The sequence below is a fragment of the Parasteatoda tepidariorum genome, chromosome 5 (genome assembly GCF_043381705.1).
Source record: "Parasteatoda tepidariorum isolate YZ-2023 chromosome 5, CAS_Ptep_4.0, whole genome shotgun sequence".
NCBI lineage: Eukaryota > Metazoa > Arthropoda > Arachnida > Araneae > Theridiidae > Parasteatoda > Parasteatoda tepidariorum.
In genome coordinates this window covers 87682671-87701488 of record NC_092208.1, presented here as the reverse complement: position 1 = coordinate 87701488, position 18818 = coordinate 87682671, and the positions used below count along the sequence as shown (strand labels likewise).

General features: G+C 28.7%; 1 protein-coding gene across 2 annotated transcripts; it reads right to left on the bottom strand.

Moving 5' to 3' along the window:
• Positions 1–8249: 8249 nt before the first annotated feature.
• Positions 8250–18285, bottom strand: LOC107453659 (uncharacterized). 2 transcript variants are annotated; one of them, XM_043039679.2, is made up of 3 exons: positions 17970–18285; positions 14475–14571; positions 8250–9405 (listed from the first exon to the last, which is right to left on the bottom strand). In XM_043039679.2, the coding sequence occupies exon 3, from the start codon at positions 9382–9384 to the stop codon at positions 8431–8433; it is 954 nt and encodes a 317-aa protein (XP_042895613.1). In that variant the 5' UTR covers positions 9385–9405; positions 14475–14571; positions 17970–18285; the 3' UTR covers positions 8250–8430. The 2 variants fall into 2 exon arrangements, with proteins under 2 accessions (XP_042895613.1, XP_071036853.1); XM_071180752.1 differs by lacking the exon at positions 17970–18285 and adding an exon at positions 17703–17846.
• Between the last annotated feature and the right edge of the window lie 533 nt (positions 18286–18818).

Here is an 18818-nt window from a genome sequence, read left to right as displayed (position 1 = left end):
GGACATCACAAGAAATTAATGATTATTGAAAGCGAAATAAGTATATAAAGTGCAGAAATAACAATTTTGAACAAAAAATACAATAACTAAATCAAATTTTAATTGAGATTGAAAAGCTTGCGTAATAAGAAGGAAGACAAAAATTTGTGGTCAGCTACCACAAAAAACGTATAATTAGAATTTCAAGTCCGTACAAAGTTAGAGAATATAGTTAATATATGCAATTATATTCCATTATCAATCAAATTTTTAACTCATAAAAAATAGATTCATTGAATATGATTCAATTCCCTTCCATTTCAGTAACTAGATTGCTTGAAGAGCATTAATGTTGCCTAACTTCAATGTATATAATATATGTATTTTATAAATAAATTTATACAGGGGCGCCCATATGTTTGAATTTAGGGGGCTTATGAAAGAAAACGACAAATAGCTTAATGAATTAAAATAATTAATGAAAGGAAATTTTATCTATTTAAATATTTTTACTTTAATTAGCTGAATAACTAATTAAGTTCACTTTTAATTATACATGATTAATCAAATACGCATATGTTTCATTATTAATTACAATAACACATTGGTTGTAACTTTTTAAATACACGAAATTGATAATCTAAAAACTTATCAAAGAGTTATAATTTAACAACATTATTAGTGATATAATCTTTAATGGGATATAAAACGATTGTTTCACGGAATCGAGACCAAAATTCACAACATTTATAAACACACAATGACCTAGAAATAAAATAAATATAAACATTAAATACCGCTTGATTAGTTTAGGAGAGCACAACCTTTTTGAGCAAATGGCCACTTCCACAGCAGGTTGGCTAACGAAGGGCCGCACATGTATTTAGACATGTTAATGACAAATGTAGTAATGTATATTTAAACATTAGCTTTCTATTCTTTTATATCAATAAACTTAGTAATATATTTGTAAATAATTAAAGGTGTTCCATTATTAGAATTAGTTCAAAAATAAAAATTTTGTATCATATCATGCAATACGAAAATTCATTTTAGAATTAAATTCTAATAAATTAAAAAAACTGCAATGCCCTCAGAATGAAAGTAGGGAAAAATTTAGTCACAATTAAGTAACATAAATTCAAATTAAATATTTTAATTGAAGAAAATTTATAGGTTTCAAACAAAAGCCTAAAATAAAAACAAAACTGTGATGGTTCAAAATTAAATTCAATGCTTATTTTGTAATGTACTTTATTATTTCATTATATTAATAATTAGATTTTTTTCATATCGTAAACATTTTCCTTTTTTTTTTAACGAAAAAGATCACTTAAGCTACAAATAATTTAAATCTAAACTACAAACAGTGATCAATTTAAAAATTCACGTTTACCGCCATTTTATGAATTTCTCCAGTTGCAATAACATCGTATTTAAATTAGGGATGTAAGTAGTATTTGGCCCTTCTGTGAAAAATGCAGTTGGTTGAATAATCAGTCAAATATTCGGCAGAATATTTTTTAGAAATGTATTTTTCTAAGTTTTTTTTATTTCTTAATTTTTATAGATATTACTTTTTTTAAAAAATAAAAAAATTATAATCAGACAAGTCAATTTTGTCATTTTTTCGATACTTTGAGAATAGAGAAGAATTTTTTTCGATTTTTGGCTGTTTTTATTATAGCCCAGCAGTTTAACAGAACGTCTCATACTATTAATTTATTATCACTCTTTCCCTGTACTGTAATATAAATAACCAGTAACATAGAAAAGTGATATTTTCAGTATTTAAGTTTTGTTTCAGGAACTAAGAAAAAATTTTTTTAGGCATATTTATTATGACTCAGCATTTTTTTTTTTAAAATAAAGTTACTAATAAAATTTATTTTATAGCAATTTTTTTTTTTTCTAAAATTATCTAAATTTAAATTGAGATTTTCAGCATAAGATTTTCATTTAAAAAATTAAGAGCTTTTTTTCTAACTTTCTATTTTCGTTAAATAAAAAAAACTTTTTTTAGACGTTTTTATTATAACGCTGTAATTTTTAATAGCATTTCTGTTGACTTAATTCTTTTCTCTTGGCTTTTTCTGTTAATTGTAAAACTAAGATGTTCAGCTTTAAAATTTTCTTTCAAAAATTAAGATTGATTTTTATATTCTGTTTCGCTTTTCGACATTTTTAAAAACGTTCTTGATAGGTCTGATTTTTTAGAGTTAATTTATGAATACGTTTTTCCTGGAAATATTTTTCTGAACATTGAAATTTTATTTTCAGTGTTGCTATGCTGCTAAAAGATTTTGCTATTTGGCCCCAAATATACGGCGTTCAGTCGATTTTTCTTTCTTTTTTATTTTTTGAATATTTGGTTTCTGATTAAATCACAATTCATTACCACATTCGACCAAACCATATTCGTTGCGGGGAAAAAAAACGAAGGAAAAATAACTAGGATTTACGATAAAACTGTACCGAAATGCCGTATCAAAAAAGTGATTATTTAATTGTGCGATTAGCAATCACGTGTCGTTGTAACATCGTAGTTAAATAACGGGATCGTCAAAATCATGTGGAAAAGTATAGAAATAATTGGATTACTTACATTTTTTCTGAACTCAGCACGAATAAAGCGGTCAAAAGCACGATTTAAAATTTGCATGCCATAATTGAATAATTGGAATTTTTTATAATACGTGGGAACGCATAGCAATAACTGCCGAAAAAAAATTGCAAAAAAAAAGATAAAAAATCACTTAGATTTAAGATGAAATCCTCACATATAAAGTGCACCAAAAAGTGATTATTTAAATGGGCGATCTGAAACTCGCGCCGTAATAAAAAATTCCCGATTTTCGAAATCACGTAGAAAAGCGAAAATAGCTGTTTAAAAAAAAAATCATTTATATTTACGATAAAATCGGTTTAAAGAGCGTTAAAAGTACATATACTAAAGAATCTGATAAAATAGATTGCGCTAAAATGTGATTACTTAAAAATGCGATTAAAAATTGCCATTTTTAAATTTTTTTTTATTGTGTTTAGAAGCTCTCGTGGGCCGCACTTCAGTGGTCGAAGGGCCGCATTTGACCCGCGGGCCGCAAGTTGTGCACCCCTAAGTTTCAATTAAACAACATTTCGAAACTTCAAAACTTACATGAAATGTTCTTCGGCAGTCCCGGACTGGCCAATAGGCAGACCGGGCAAATGCCCGGTGGGCCGGTTGTGCAGAGCCAGCTTCGCAAAATTTTTTTTTTATGCATTGCATGAATTTCAAATAATATTTTGTTATTCTTCTTAGCAAATATAATATTACTTTGAAAGATTGTATTGAGAGTAGTGAAAAACGTCACGAGTCACAAAAGAGTAAATGCAGAGGGTCTTTGTTAACATTTCTTTCCAAATCCACCATAAATAAAATTATTCAATCAATTGGACAACTTATAACACGGAATATTAGTATGGAAGTACAAGCAGCTGGTATGTTTTCTTTACAAGTGGATACAACACAGGATATTTCATGCTCAATTATAGTACTACGATATGTGAAAGACGATCGTGTATATGAAAGACTTCTCGCGGTTATAGAGTGTAAATCTTCAACCGGACAGAATATGTTTTATTTAGTGGATTCAGTTTTAAAGTCTTGTAATATAGATATAACAAAGTGCATTGGTAATTCAACTGACGGGGCTGCAAATATTCAAGGTGAATATAAAAGAGTTTCTTCATTGCTTTCCAAAGAGTCCCCTGGTCAAATTCATGTTTGGTGTTATGCACATATCTTAAATTTAGTTTTAGGAGATACCACGAAGGTACTAATTGAAACTGCATCGTTTTTCCAGCCTACTAAATAGCGTCGCAGTATTTTTCCGTGAATTTGGGAACAAAGTAACGAGCACGGAAATAAAGAAAGGCTCGCAACTATTGGAGAAACATGTTGGTGGTCCAAAGATTCTGCATTAATCAAAATTTTTGGTTCCTTTTCAAACTCATATTAACTGTAAAGCCATAATATCACATTGATTACAAGTTTAGAAATTATGCAACAAAATTCAAATTTCAAGCCAGATATCCGTGCAAAGGCAAAAATATTTTTAGAATCATTTTGCAAAAATGAAACAGTAATCACCGCCAAAATATTCTCAAGAATATTGGAATTAACTACACCGCTCTCCCAATTTTTGCAAACCTCAGGTTTAGACATCGTAAAAGCTTTTGGAATCAAAGCTTAACCCCGTCAGGGGCATCCGGAGAAAAAGCTTTTGGAATGGTATCACAAATGTGTTCAGAACTAAAAAAAAAATAGTGAGAGATTTTGAAGGTGCACAAAAAATTACAGATGATTTTATTATTCGCGCAAATAAGGAATTTGATGAAACTGAAATAGGAATTCAAACAAACTTTCCACACAAAAAAATTGAAGAAAAGAAAATTCATGCCGGGTGAGACAGTGTCGAATGAAACAATTTTTGATGATGAAACCATTGCATTTATAAGATAAACGTCCATAACATTATTTTCAGCACAGTTGTAGTGTCAATGGAACGCCGGTTTCCCGCAAATGGAAAATTGTACGCCGATTTTTCCTATCTAGATCCGAAACGTTTCCCTGAAATACGTCTTAACAAGCTTCAATCTGGCGAACTAAATGAGTTAAGCAAACTCTTGCTAAAGTTTGACGAAACAGCTTATAGGTAAAAATTTGCGGAAAAACTGAAAAATGCATACTTAGAAGATTATAAATTAATCAGAGAAAATGATTTAAATGAAGATAATAACGATTTTACTTTGGAAACAGAAGAAGTAAATCTAAAATGTGAGACACGCAGTAAGTGCAAAAATTGCGCTATTTGTTGCTACAAGATATTATAGAGATTCAATTTAATGACTAATTCTTACAATTTAATTGTTCTAGCATTTAAATTTTTACTAACATTTTGTCAATAAGTCAGGTGGCTTGTGAAAGATCAATCTCCACATTAAAAGTAATTAAAAATCGAGTAAGGAGTACTTTATCTTCGGATAACTTGAATGCTCTCATGGTATTGGCAATAGAAAAAAGATCTATGAATGAAATTAGATAGTAACAGCATAATCGATAAAGTGGCAGAAAATAGTGACCTTCTTCAAAAGTCATTAAATTAAATTTTAATTTAATGAATTTTGAAGAAGCATGATATCCATTTTAAAAAAAAAAATGTTTATATAAATCATTTATGTATGTGCAGTATGTAAATATTTTTATTTACTCTTCATCTTTCACCTTCTTTTTAATCTTATCAACCTATGTTTTCTCATAAGAACCACGTATTTTACACTGAAATATATTCTCTAAAGGATTATTAAGCAATTTTTATTTACTTTCTTACTTCGATAAATTATCTTACGTTCATAAGAATTTATAAGTAAATAATGCCTAAAAATGATACATTAGAAGCCGCGCACGCGGTGTTAATGTGAAGTAGAGGGCCGATATCTCTAAAATGCCTGGGCCGATTTTAGATCCCAGTCCGGACCTGATCAGCACTCAAGAGTCCGACAGTTTTCCCGGCTTTTCACAAAAGAGCAATGAATCTACTAATTGTATCCCGTTCATCGAATTCTGGCGCAGATAAAATTCTGATGGGGGAGTTGATTCTTGATTACATTGATTAAAACATTAAAAAAAAAATTTTTTTAAGAAACTCTGATGTTATTGACAATAACGGAAGTCTTTTTCAGAATCAGCCTCAAAATTTTTAAAAAACTATTAGTTTCATAAAATATGACAAAAAGTTTAAAAATATAGACTAGTCATATCGAGCTTAAAGATTTGAAGGAAAAAAGAAAGAAAATCTAATTACCAAACTTACAAGTACCATAATGAACGATGAAGGTTCCGTTATGGAAAAATAAAAAGTGTTAAAATTTCTAAATAAGATTGGAATTATATATTTGAAAGCAAAGGTTGTTATTGGTAGTACTTTCTTCAGTGTATTTCATTTTGTGACTGTGGTACCTGCCACACATTTTGAGCTACGAGGATTGAATAGAAATGATGGAATTGGAATGTCATTTATTTGTAGAAGAAAACTAATTCCATCCAGTTAATTTAAATCACGAAAAACCCTGTCGCTATTATTGTAACTATGACTTTCTTAGTTCATATTTTTTCTTTTAGGTTTCAATACTTCCTAGTTCAAACAGGGTGAAAAAATACATATTTTTGTTGATTTGTAAAAAAAAATTTTGTTTTAAATAAAAGTGTTTTGAATTTCATCTGACTAATTATTTAAATTTGCAGTTTTATAGCTTTTAAAATTCAAGCACTTCAGACATCAATCTTATAAAAAAGTAAGTTCCCAAAAATAATATATTGATCACTTTGAATTTTTACGAATTCCACAGTTTAAACTGTGGAATTCGGATTAATGTCTTTTCAAGATGATTTATTTGAATCTATTAAAATTACAGAAGAATTTTGTATTTGAAACTTTCTTTTATAGTTAAATAAAAGAAGCAATTACTGCCGAAGGTGTTATCTTAAAAACTTCAGGTTGATAAATGAAGATTCTTACTAGTGAAAAAATGAAAAGATATGCATTATTCTTCATATAATATATATATTACATCTTTATATAATAGTGAGGTTAAAAATTAATAAACTACGTCGACCGTATAACACCTCACGTTTGTGAATTTTTACCTTCAAAAGTATTAAAGGAGAAGAAAAAAACAGCTATATAAGCATGTAGTGATAAATGCAGTAGTAAGCATGTAGTGATAAATTTAAAAATACAAAAATCTATGCTTGAGGTTACGAAATAATGACCTAAGGTGGAATATGGAACACCTTACTTTAATTTTTTTAAAAAAAACTCCAAGTGTCAAAAAAATAAACTTGATTGAGGTTGATTTATAACAACTGATAGTGTAAAACGGCACACCTTAGGTAGATAAATAAATACCTATACAAGCATTAAAATATATACTTGAGGGGAAAATATAAAAACCTGAGGTAGAACATAATACACCTCACGTTAGTAAAAAAGTACCTTTCCAGCTATTAAAAATGCAACAGATTTATAATAACCTGAAATGTAAAACGACACACCATAGGTTGATAAATAAATACAGAGATGTTTATTTATCAGGTAATTTTTTACTAACAAGCATTAAATTAGATACTTCAGGTTGTAAAATAATTACTTGAGGTAGAAAACGAAGCACCTTAAATTGTTCCTAAGCATAACTTTTTTTCCAAAGCTATTTAAAAAAAAGTTAAATAAAAGAGTTATAATTTAATTTGTCTTTCTTAAAAATAATCCTCTAAACGAAAAAAAAAGGGGGGGGGATTATATTTTAAACCTTTCTTGTAAACCTGAGTATTTGCCTGCCATATATGGTGCGTTATCTTATGTTTGTCTACCACAATCACTTATATTTATGCTTTGGTCATTAGTAAAAGATACAATAGTATCAGGCAAGTACTCAGATTTATGTCCTTCAATTGGAATAAAATCCAAATAACAAGAATTCCGTCTTTCACATATAGGACAGCAAATGTCAACTAATCTACAGGTATTGAATCAATACTTACTGAAAAACATTTTGCGTACTTTAGATTGGCAATTATTTTGTTTCATACTTTAAAAAATTTGTAATTAATCGCTGGTAGGATATCAAGTCCAGCAAGGAAAAAGTCAAGTTTCTAGTCAATTTCTAAATGCATTGCTAGTAGTTGCTTAAAGGCCGCCTCCGACACTTTACAGCCTTGAAATATATACTGGTGTAAAAGAACTATTAGTGTTTAAAAATTTTCAGGAAAATCACTAATTTCGAGATTGATAATAGTTGTTTTTTTACATAATTCATAACAAATGTATTAAATTTGATACTAAAAACACTTTTAAGATTTTGCTTGACATAATAGTATTTGCCGAACTAAAAAAGAAAAAAAAACATTAAAAAGTAGACACCAATTTAAGAAAAAAAAAATTCTAATTAAAATTACAACTCTCTAAAGGAAAAGTTATTGTAGTAGTTAAACTTTCAAATCAATCAATCGCATTCATGCCACTTGAGTTCGTCAGAACTCAAGAAATCTGCGTAATAAATTTATACTCACAATCAGAATGTTTTGGCTGAAATCGAAATGAAACTGATATAGGTGCTTCGTTTTGATTCTCGCATGAACTAAACATAAAACAGAAAGGAGTATTGGAGTACATCTGTAAATAATAACTCCCTCAAACATACATTTAATCAACGCCACTGAACTAAACCAATTTTTCATTCAATATTCTCTTTATTATAAAAAAGAATTAACCAATTCTGATGAAAAAAAAAAATAAATATTCAGTCTCCGCCACTTGGCAATCTAGAAATAAAAATAAATAATAATAAAAAAAAAAAAAAAACACGATATTGCAGATTGCTTTCAACATTGAATTATGGATTTGCAAATCCTTATTCAGTGTCACTAGAATCACAAAATTTTTCATCAATTTGGTTCAGTAAATCTATGCTTTTTTTTATCTGTTGATACTCTGGAGTGGGAGGCGTGTATTTAGAATACTCATTGAAGATAATTTTCAATGCTGATTTACTTCGTTCTATAGATGAAAATGATCTGAATCTACAGGTGCTATAGATATCTTCTATATAAAGTTTTATAGGATTAATTGCTAATATCATTGAATATCCTATTATTGATTGACTGGATATAGAAAAATCTGAATGGCCTCTATCAATTTCCAATATTAAGTCCAAAATTTTTTCGACAAGGGCGTCACAGGATTGATTAGCAATAAATATTCCTATTCCTAATATATTTGAAAAATTAGTTTTATGGAATGGTGGCTTTGATACATATTTAAAGTAAATAGGACTATCCTTCAAAATCTTCTCGGTTTCCTCTATTATTTTATCCAAAGTTTCTTTCAAAGAAGTCTTTTCAGAATGATGCATTTCGTTCAAAAGAAATGATACTAAGTCAATAAAAGGTGGGAAATTTTCTTGCGATATATTTAATATATCAAAAAGTTTTCTGGCTAGTCTTTTAAGAGGAACATTAGTATTTTCATTTGGTGCTTCTTTTATGGTTTCTTCAGCAAATATTAGTGGCTCAAGCTTTTTCACTGATTTTTCCCACGCAACAGTTTTAAAATAATCATCATTAGAGAATAGATCTAGAAGTAAATTCACTTTTGCATCCTTAAAAGGATCGACTAGCAACTTTAATTGATCCAGAAGGTTTATTTCTTCAGAATCAGTGATATTTTCAAAGCTAATTTGCGATATATCTTCTTCAGTATTAAGTAACTCTTTAATGTTACTTAATACATCCAGGAAACTCACTATATTAGTAAGGACAATTATATCTCCTAAATATTGGCACAACAGCTTTTCCTTTTTCGACATGATAAGAGAAGGGAAAGATACCTGGAAGAAAAAAAAAATTTGAATAAGTTAAGATTGTACTCAGTAAGTATGCTAAAAAATCACACCATTTATTTATTTACAGATTATGATTAGATTTGTAAGAACATTTATATTCTACGAAGCATTTTACAACAGCACCATCAAACTTCTAATGGATGCACTATATGATTTATAATTATTTTTGAAGAAACAGGGAGTTAAAGTGTGAGATGCGTCAATTTTTTATAACCATTATTTATCCAACGCAGAAGGTCCTATATAGGGCATTCTAGGACCAATATTAAAAAAATATAGTCATCCCAATAGTGGTCCCTAGGTGCTGTTCTTATATAATCCAAGTCAAGCCAATTTTGAACCCAACTGGGGCCGAGGTAAAATTGTTGCTAGGGAGGACATTCTGGAGGGGAAAAGGATTATGAGTTGCTCATGAGAACAAAAAAATAAATAAAAGATTTATATAAAGCATTGAGCATTGTTACAAGTTTGCAGATTCAGCATTTTGGACTAATTTAATTATACAGTGAACTCTCGCTACTACGATATCCGACACAACAATAACTCATTCTATTACGATAATGTTTCGTGGTCCCGACGAACGTCCATATGACTTTGTTATCCTCTTCTCAATATTACGATATTCTCGGAAGCAATAAACCCCTGAAAAACGACTTTTTTTCTCCAAATTCCAACCTCATTTTCTCCATTTATTATTGATTTTCAAATGATGTAAAACTCTTATTTTATCTTTGTGTGCATTTTTTTCAGACATGAAAAGACTCACTGCTGACCACCTCAAAAGCTTCCATTCTTAGAATTGCCTCTCTTATCTTGTAAGAAGTTACAGATGTAACATTTTTATCTGATTTCATTTCCTTTGTGTTTAATACTGATCATGAGTCACAAATGACCACAAACACCATATTAACACTTGAAAGATAATTTTTTCCCATGAAGTGGGTGGAGCACCATTCACAAACGAAAATCATTTTCGTAATTTGAACTCAGTGCATATTCGTTGGATCGTTGGTTGACTTAGCAGTCATTATAATGAATAACAACAATGAATAAACAAACAAAAATATCGGATTATATTTAATAAAAACGGTTTTTAAGTATGTTTGATATCTCATATAATTTCAATTGTTTTTAATATTAAAACATAATTAACCTATCTGCAAATTAATATATATATATTAATAGTTAATACATATATAACATTAAAATTTAAAAAAATTAATATTATGACCCTAAAAAATGTAGGCCCTCGAAACAGAGTTGCCACAGTAATAAATGAACAAAAATAGTTGCTTTTAGTAGCCTCAAACATGAAAATAGTTGCCTAAACAAGAACAAAAATTTATCGAAAATAGTAGCCAAATCACTAAAATTATAGTTTAATTGTCGAATACTATGATTAGGACTGGGTGATGTTAGAAATTTTATATCGTGATACATCGTCAGTTAGACAACGCAATATAGCAATGTAGCGCGATTTAGCATATGATCAAAAATTACCTATGGGAAATCTTTAAATTAATCAAAACTAAATAAAAAGGAATAAATCTATTACAAAAAAAAATATTCATTCTAAACATATTCTACCATGACATCAATATCATTGCTTAATTTTTTTCTCAATCAAAATAATAAAGAAGTAAAAACAAACCCAAGCTTTATTTCACTTTTCTTAAATTAAAAAATGATTTAAGATTTATTGTTTAAAAATAATAATACAGTAACAAAATATGTTACATACATACGTTAAAAAAATTTTTTTTTTAAAAAAAGTAGAAAACAAACCTAAGAAATGTTCACTTAAGAGAAATTTTTTTTTTTTTTAAAGTTATTTGATGGGGAAAAAAAACAACATGTTTTTGAAACATCATTAAATCCTCTTTTATTTAAAAAAATAAAAAGTAATATTAACTAATGGTCAAATTCTGTACTTAATAAATGTAAAAATATTTTTACTTATTTATTATTTTCTTTTTTGAAAATAAAATTGACTAAAGATTTATTTGCTTAAAAATTATACTGACTATCTAACAAATTATAAAACAAACAAGTATTGAACGAATTCTAATAAAAATTAAAAAGAAATACTTCAAGTACGAATGTTAAACTATTAAAAAGTATCAAAACATTATTAATCTCTTAATTTAATTAAAAAAAATTATAGCCAATTAACTAATAGCCAATTTTTTTTTAAAACACCGTTTTCAGTATAAAAGTAAATTAAATAAAGGTATTATTTTTTTACAAATTTGTTTTAATTTTTTTTATAATTAAAACGACTGAACATTTATTGGTTTAAAAATAAACAAGTTACAAAATTATAATTACCTACATTAAATAACTTTTAAAAAACTAATTTTTTATAATGAAGTTAAATAAGTACAAAATACCCCTACTAAATTGTATCGCTTAAAATTGAAAAACAATTAATGAAAAATCAATGAAGAATCTTTTTTTTATTATTTATATTTCCTTTTCATTGATCAATAAAGTTCAGAACAAAAATTTAAGACAACAGCGATTGTGCAGCAATTGCAAAGTAACAGTAGGTCTACTAAAAATAATTAACAAGAATAGTTAAATCCATACAGGAAAAAAAAAATGGTATGAAAAGTAGCAAAAGTCTCACAGAAAAAAATTCACAAGAAACCCGACAAGTATTCCTGACAAAATAAATGCACAACATTTGCAAAATGACTTAAAACCCGTCCCATTTAAAATAATCTTCAAAAAACGCAAAATCCCAAAGACAAAATAAATGGACTTTTTGAAACTATGTATTGAGTTCCATATTAACGCTGATCCTAGCACAAAAATGTGAGTTCTGATTCAATTTGCTCTTTGACATTCAAGATCACGAAACTAACATATTTTTTATAGCTAAACCCTATCTACAAATCCACAGCTAGACAAAATAGTCTTCGGCAGTTCAATAACAGCATTAGCGTAGTCAAAGATCTTTGCATATTAAATCGTCAAACCACGATTATAGCCTTATTTCGGTGACTTAAATCAGATTTCTAATGCATTGCCTAATATGAAAGTCACAATATCGGCCTACCGATAAATGCATTGAATCGATATTTCGCGATACATCGCTTTATCACCCAGTACTATGCAAATATAAAAGGTATACATATTAGAAAATAGGTACCTAAATAAAAGTCTAATTACAATAAAAAATGAATGTTAATAGAAGGAAAAAACAATTTTAAAATAACAAAACTGCCTCACAGAGAGAAAAATTAGCAAGTACTTTATTACATCTAATGGAAATTTAAATTTCTGGCTTTTTGGACATAAATGATTGTATAAAAGTTTGCTTTCTTTTATTAACGTTCTGAAAAATAACATTCATTTTTGTGAAAAATCTTTGCTAAGAGTAAAAAAGTCTCCCCATAGTTGCCTATTCCTGAAAATAGTTGCTTTTTAAACCTTTTCAGGCAAAATAAGTAGACTAAGGCCAAAAATAGTAGCAAATAGTCGCATTTTAGTAGCCTGTGGCAACCCTGTGGATATAACAATATATCCCTTTACTAGGGCTGGGCAATATCAGAATTTTGATATTGTGTGCTTCATATCACGATATTATGATATACCCTGGTAATTAAATTGTTGTGTACACTATAAATGCTAGACTTTTTTACAAGTAAGAATTTTATGTGCTTAAAGAACATCATTTAAAAAGAATAGTATTTATCCTATATTAGCTCGCAGGGTAAGTATCCCATAGAATCAACTGACTATGAAGCATCATTATTTTAAAACAGAAAAATTTTATTAATATAATTATCTTTATTTCCTCTGTATTATTCATTTTCCAACGGAGATCCAAAAGCAACTTCGACTATCTCGGATATTTTTAAAACCAGAAGCACGCTATTCTCAAAATGAAACCAAAATCAGTAACTAAGAATACCGTTGAGGGTTGATAAAACGTGCAGATGTTTGAAATCCGATATCGCCAATACCACGGATTTGGCGCATGTGCTTTGAAGTCAAATGATTCCACAATATATTGTACTGATATATAGGTTAATAAATATAAGGTTAACAAATAAATAATAATAAATAAAAGGTTAACAAAATAAAACTATAATAAAATTATTAGAGCAATTAATTTAAACTAAGAGAAAATATAAGAGCATTTAAACATTTTGAAATAAATAAGTTTATCTGCTCACAATGAAAAGAAAACTAACAACTATAAAACGTAACTGTCGCCTTTGAGAAATATTGTTTGATAGACATTGAGATATAAACATTTCTTTGATTGTTTTCAATAACATTTTCAAGGATAATTCCCTCAGCATGAAAATTTTTGAAGATAATTTACATAAGCATGCTTCGGACTTACAGATAAAATTTAAACCAACTGTTTAAGAGTCAAATTGGCATTGATTATTAATATATGCATAGATTAAGAAATGCAGAATTGTAATTTTTATCTTTGTCACTTTGTTTCATTTCTATCTTAGTCCCCTTTAAGATCTATTAACCAATTATCTGTTTTTGCTTACGGTTTGTTTTACTTTTTTTAAACAGAGTTAAAAGAGATAATTAAGTTATTACTTCATCAAGTCATTTAGTTCAGTTTATATTTTCAAATCTATTTTCTTTACGCTAACTCACTTTGTGTGCAAAAAATAAATCAAATCAATATTTTTAGTTTTAACTTCTTTACTTATTTTTACTGTTACAGAATTTGCTCCTAATAATTTAATTTTTTCCTAATAAATCTTAATTTATTTCATTTATAAAATTTGTTTTTCTTATTGTTGATTTGAATGGAAATTACTATCCTCATCAGCTTTGCTGATCTTTGCATTTTACAAGATTGTTCTTTTTTGGCGGAAAATTTTTTACTCAACCTATAAAATGCATTTACAAAAAATATATATACTTATTTTAAAGCTAAATTTTTACATATAAGGATGATTATTATACACATAAGGAAATATTAATAAATGAGTATATTGCATCACTTTCAGTTTCATGTCCCATAAAAATGCATAAAAATGGGTAGAAAAAAGTTCTAATAAAGTAATACTTACCGGAGCACCTTTTGCTGTTTTTTGACGATTAACTAAACTAACAGTATGAGCTGTAGTGGAATCTGCAACTCCCTCAGCAATTAATTGTCCCTCTTTTCTGAAAATAATAGCAATACAAACAAAAATGAACAAATTCAAATGTAAGAATTAAATCCAAATATTTAGAATACTTTCTAAATTGTGTACAGTAATGCTTTCTAAATTGTGTTCTTTAGTTGAAAGATTTGTCCAAGTGTATAGATTTGTTTACTTTTGAATTAATTTAAAAACACTAAGTCATATGAAAACTTGACTACAGAATTAAAAAAAACGTAAAAAATATTTTTCTTCAATAGTAACGAAGCTATGAACCTCAAAAATTTTTTTTAGTGAATACTTATACAAGATTAAAAAAAAAACTGCAACTTTGACTTAGACAATTACAATTAATTTATCTCATAAACAACTTATTGTTAATATTTTTCACACTAAGATCATACAATTAAGAATACATATTTATGATCAGCAATGCAAAAAACTTTAAAAATAAAAATTTGGTGTCAAGTTTAAATTGTTATTGCTCAGGTTTAAATTGGTATTGTATTTTCTTGTACGAAAACTATCTTTTCTTTTCTCATGAGGTGTTGTAATAGGTGGTTTGTTTTGGAGATGAAGTATGTGGTAATCACATACTTTGATTTATATTACTTTTCAGTTTTCAGGATGTATTTAGAAATTGGCTCTTGGTAACCAGCATAACACCATAATCTTACAACAGATTTCAAAAATTTTGAAGGAAGTGGAATGATTAGATTGGTAGTGGATTTTGTCAAAATAAAACCAGCATTTATGAGTAAATATAACTACAATTTTGAATACTCACGTTATATCAACCTTATGTTTTAGAGTAGGGGTGCACAACCAGCGGCCCAAACGCGGCCCGCCAACCTTTGATATGCGGCCCGCGGCCGCAATCTGAACAAAATTTTAAATTTTTTTAAAAAATTCGGAAATCTGAAATTTACGCATTTAAGTTTTTGCCAATCTCAATCGATGTAGTTTTTCGATGACTAACGCTACTGATTTAAGCATAGTTTTGAAAATCCCAATATTTTTAATACATCATTATTACGATATGCGAATCTCAGTAATCACTTTTATCGCTCTTCGTATGTGTCGCCGTCATCGTAAATCCAATGAGTTTTCGGTAGTTATTGCTACCCATTTCCACGAAGTTTCCGAAAGCACGATTTTTGAAACGCTTTATTTGTGCAGACTTCTTGAAAAATCTAAAGAACTTTTGATCCTTTTTTCGGCAGCTATTGCTACGCATTTCTTCATGGCTTTAAAACTTCGGTATTTTAGCTCGATATTATAACGTATCGCGAGTAAAGAATCGCTCATTTATTGATGTAGTTTATTTGATGAAATCTGTACAAAGAAATATCTATAAGTGATTGCATGTCATAATAAATGTAGGTACCTCTGTGTTTGTTTTTTCAGATTCTAGCAAGCCGTTGCACGAAGTCTCTGCCACAGATCTAGATACAAAAATTTTTCCAGATAAATATAGAAAAGGTGTGATCTATCACACAAACTACAATCCCAAAGACTTCAAATGGACTTTTAACTTTCAAATTTTTTAACAAAAGGTTTGCTCTGGGGGTTGGCTACGAGTTAAATGCTTTAGTGTTAGTCCCCTTTAGTGATGTTTTCCCTTCAGTTTCTCACTTGTCGCTGACTTAGCTATTATTCTGCCACAGAATATAATGCGTAAATGTTCTCACCTGAAATAACAGTCTATCCCGTGTTACAGTTACAGGGTTCATACAGTGATCAGAAAAAGAAATCTAAGGAGTATGCAAGGAGTCCAAAATTTAAAAACTTTGCATAAAAGATAACTGGACAAATTTTTAAAAAAATAATAAATAAAAAAAACAGTTACTATAAAGAACTTGCAAAAATGTATATTTTGCATAAGATATTTTTTTCTAGCCCATTTGAAATAAATTTTTACTTTGTCAAACTTCATCAAGAAAAAGAAATAAAGTTATCACTTTCACACATAAATACATTTTCCAGCTTCAAATATTTTAATAAATCTTGTTAAAGTACATAGTAGAGATACTAAAGATTAACATAAAAACCTACCAATCTTACATTTTTAAATTTGAATACATAAAATCTAAGGCATTTTATACCAAAAAAAAAGTAAATCATTAACTAAGTTTGTTTCTAACATGTAAAATTAAAATTACTTGCTGTTATTTTTTTTCTTCTAACTCTTGCAATTAAATTTTTTTTTCTTTTAAAGTTTTTCTTAAACTATTAGATTTTGACAGCTAAGTCATATTATTTCGTTCCCCTGCTTGGACAGCAAATTCATCAGCGGACCTAGAAAGTTCATCTATGCAACACAATAATCTAAGGAGCTTCTAAGGACTAATTTGGAAATCTAAGTAGTTCCAAGTACTCCTTGGGGACCTTTTTATTTCCAAGGAGTTTCTAAGGAGTCTGTACGAACCCTGCAGTTAATATATTTAAATTTTCGAATCTTAGATTTTCATTCATAGATTTTGGAAAATATGAAGAAATCACAAATCTACGAAGTCAAATATTAGGAATCCTGTTACCCAATAACTATTGACAAAACGATGGTTGTGATAAGTCAACCAAGAATTAAAATAATAAGTCAAAGTAACAAACAATTCAATGCAAAGAGGCCAACGTGCATTGCTGTGTAAAAAAATTTTCTGCTGGTCACGAAATATAACCACTACATATCAAAATTTCAAAGTATCACATGAAACTTTATTGTACATATTTCCAGGTGACACTTTTAAAGAATTGACATAATTATCCATATTCTAAAAGTTTAAGTACTATTATATTCGCTACCAATTTATTAAAATTTTCGCCAAAAAGCGTAGTAGTTGGCATCACTGTCATTGGAATAATACAACCATTATGAAAAAGTATACAGTAGTAAACTCAATTCATTGATTTCGACAAATATGGTGAAACCGGAACGCCTGTTACATTAATGAATAAGCTTATGATTATTTTTAATCAGCAATTAACAAATACATTACAGTGGAACATCGCCAAAGAACTCAATACAGTGTAATGACAGTTTTACAAATCACAGGCAATCAAAATTGAATTATAAATATGCTTTTTATAACATTGCATTATAATATTACAAAACAAATATTAAGTATAGCTTTAAGATTTACTACATACACATACCAAGCCTAATGCAATATAGTATAACAGAACATCAGCGGCAATACTATCAGGGGAGTTATTGGAGCTTAAAAACTATGTTGACAACAGAGTCATGAACTTTCACAGCTCCTTCGTTTAATATAAAAGACTAAAAGATGTACGATCGTGTAAACGAGGAAGGATCGTGTGCACAAAAAAGAGTGAGAGGATAAGGTTGACAGTTAACTTACATTTTTACTCGCAAGTAATTTATTTTTTAATTTTTTTAAATAAAATATTTACAATTACCGAGTTTCATAGATTGGCGATCGAAATGGGCTGCAGGTGGCGTAGAGCAGAACTCTTTTCCTATGGCAACGCTTCACATGCTTTCCTTATTAGCGTGTGGAAAGTCATAGAGGAAGGAAGTACGTTAGTTTCTCTCTTGATTTTCATATAGATTAAAATCTTTTAACTTGAAAAACTACATGGAACTGAAAACTACATTAAACATAGTTCTAAAAAAAAGTATTATGGAAGTTTTAAAAAATATTCTTATTAAATAAAAAGGAAAAATATTAAGAAGAGGGAAAATATCGTAGTACACTCCTATACAACTGAAAAGAGGAGGAGAGGGAAGGGAGAAGGGCTAAAGGCATGAAACCGGTTTCTCCCCAGATGGCTTATAGACAGGGACAGTGATGACGTATTTTATGACGTCAAATCCCGTCTCCTTCCAAACGCGTTCCAAACAATTTTTCGAACGAACCATTTCAATGGCATTTCCTATGTGAATTTAAGACGGCAAGATTTTTAGTTTATTATTGAAATAAATAAATTTATATAGCGCTTCTAAGGGACTTATTCCAAATTTAAGTAGTTTTCTTTATACGGAGTATCAGTAGATTTTACGAGTTAAGCGCATTAAATGCTATAAAAAAAAGTTTCAAAATGGTCAAGTTATCTTTAATTTGATGTATAAAAATCTAAGCGTCAATATTTTTAACTCTTGTTTCATGTTTAAAATAACCTCACCACTCCCATGTCCTATTTGCGCATGCCCGCCCTTCTGTGAGTTTCAAGGTTAAGTTGCCACTATTTAATTTACAACCCTCGTATTTTAAAGAGTTCAACGCAAAGAAAAAGTTTTTTAGCTAT

What these genes read in the sequence shown, in the direction of transcription:
- LOC107453659 (XM_043039679.2), bottom strand. Translation starts at nt 9,384, where the DNA reads ATGTCGAAAAAGGAAAAGCTGTTGTGCCAATATTTAGGAGATATAATT.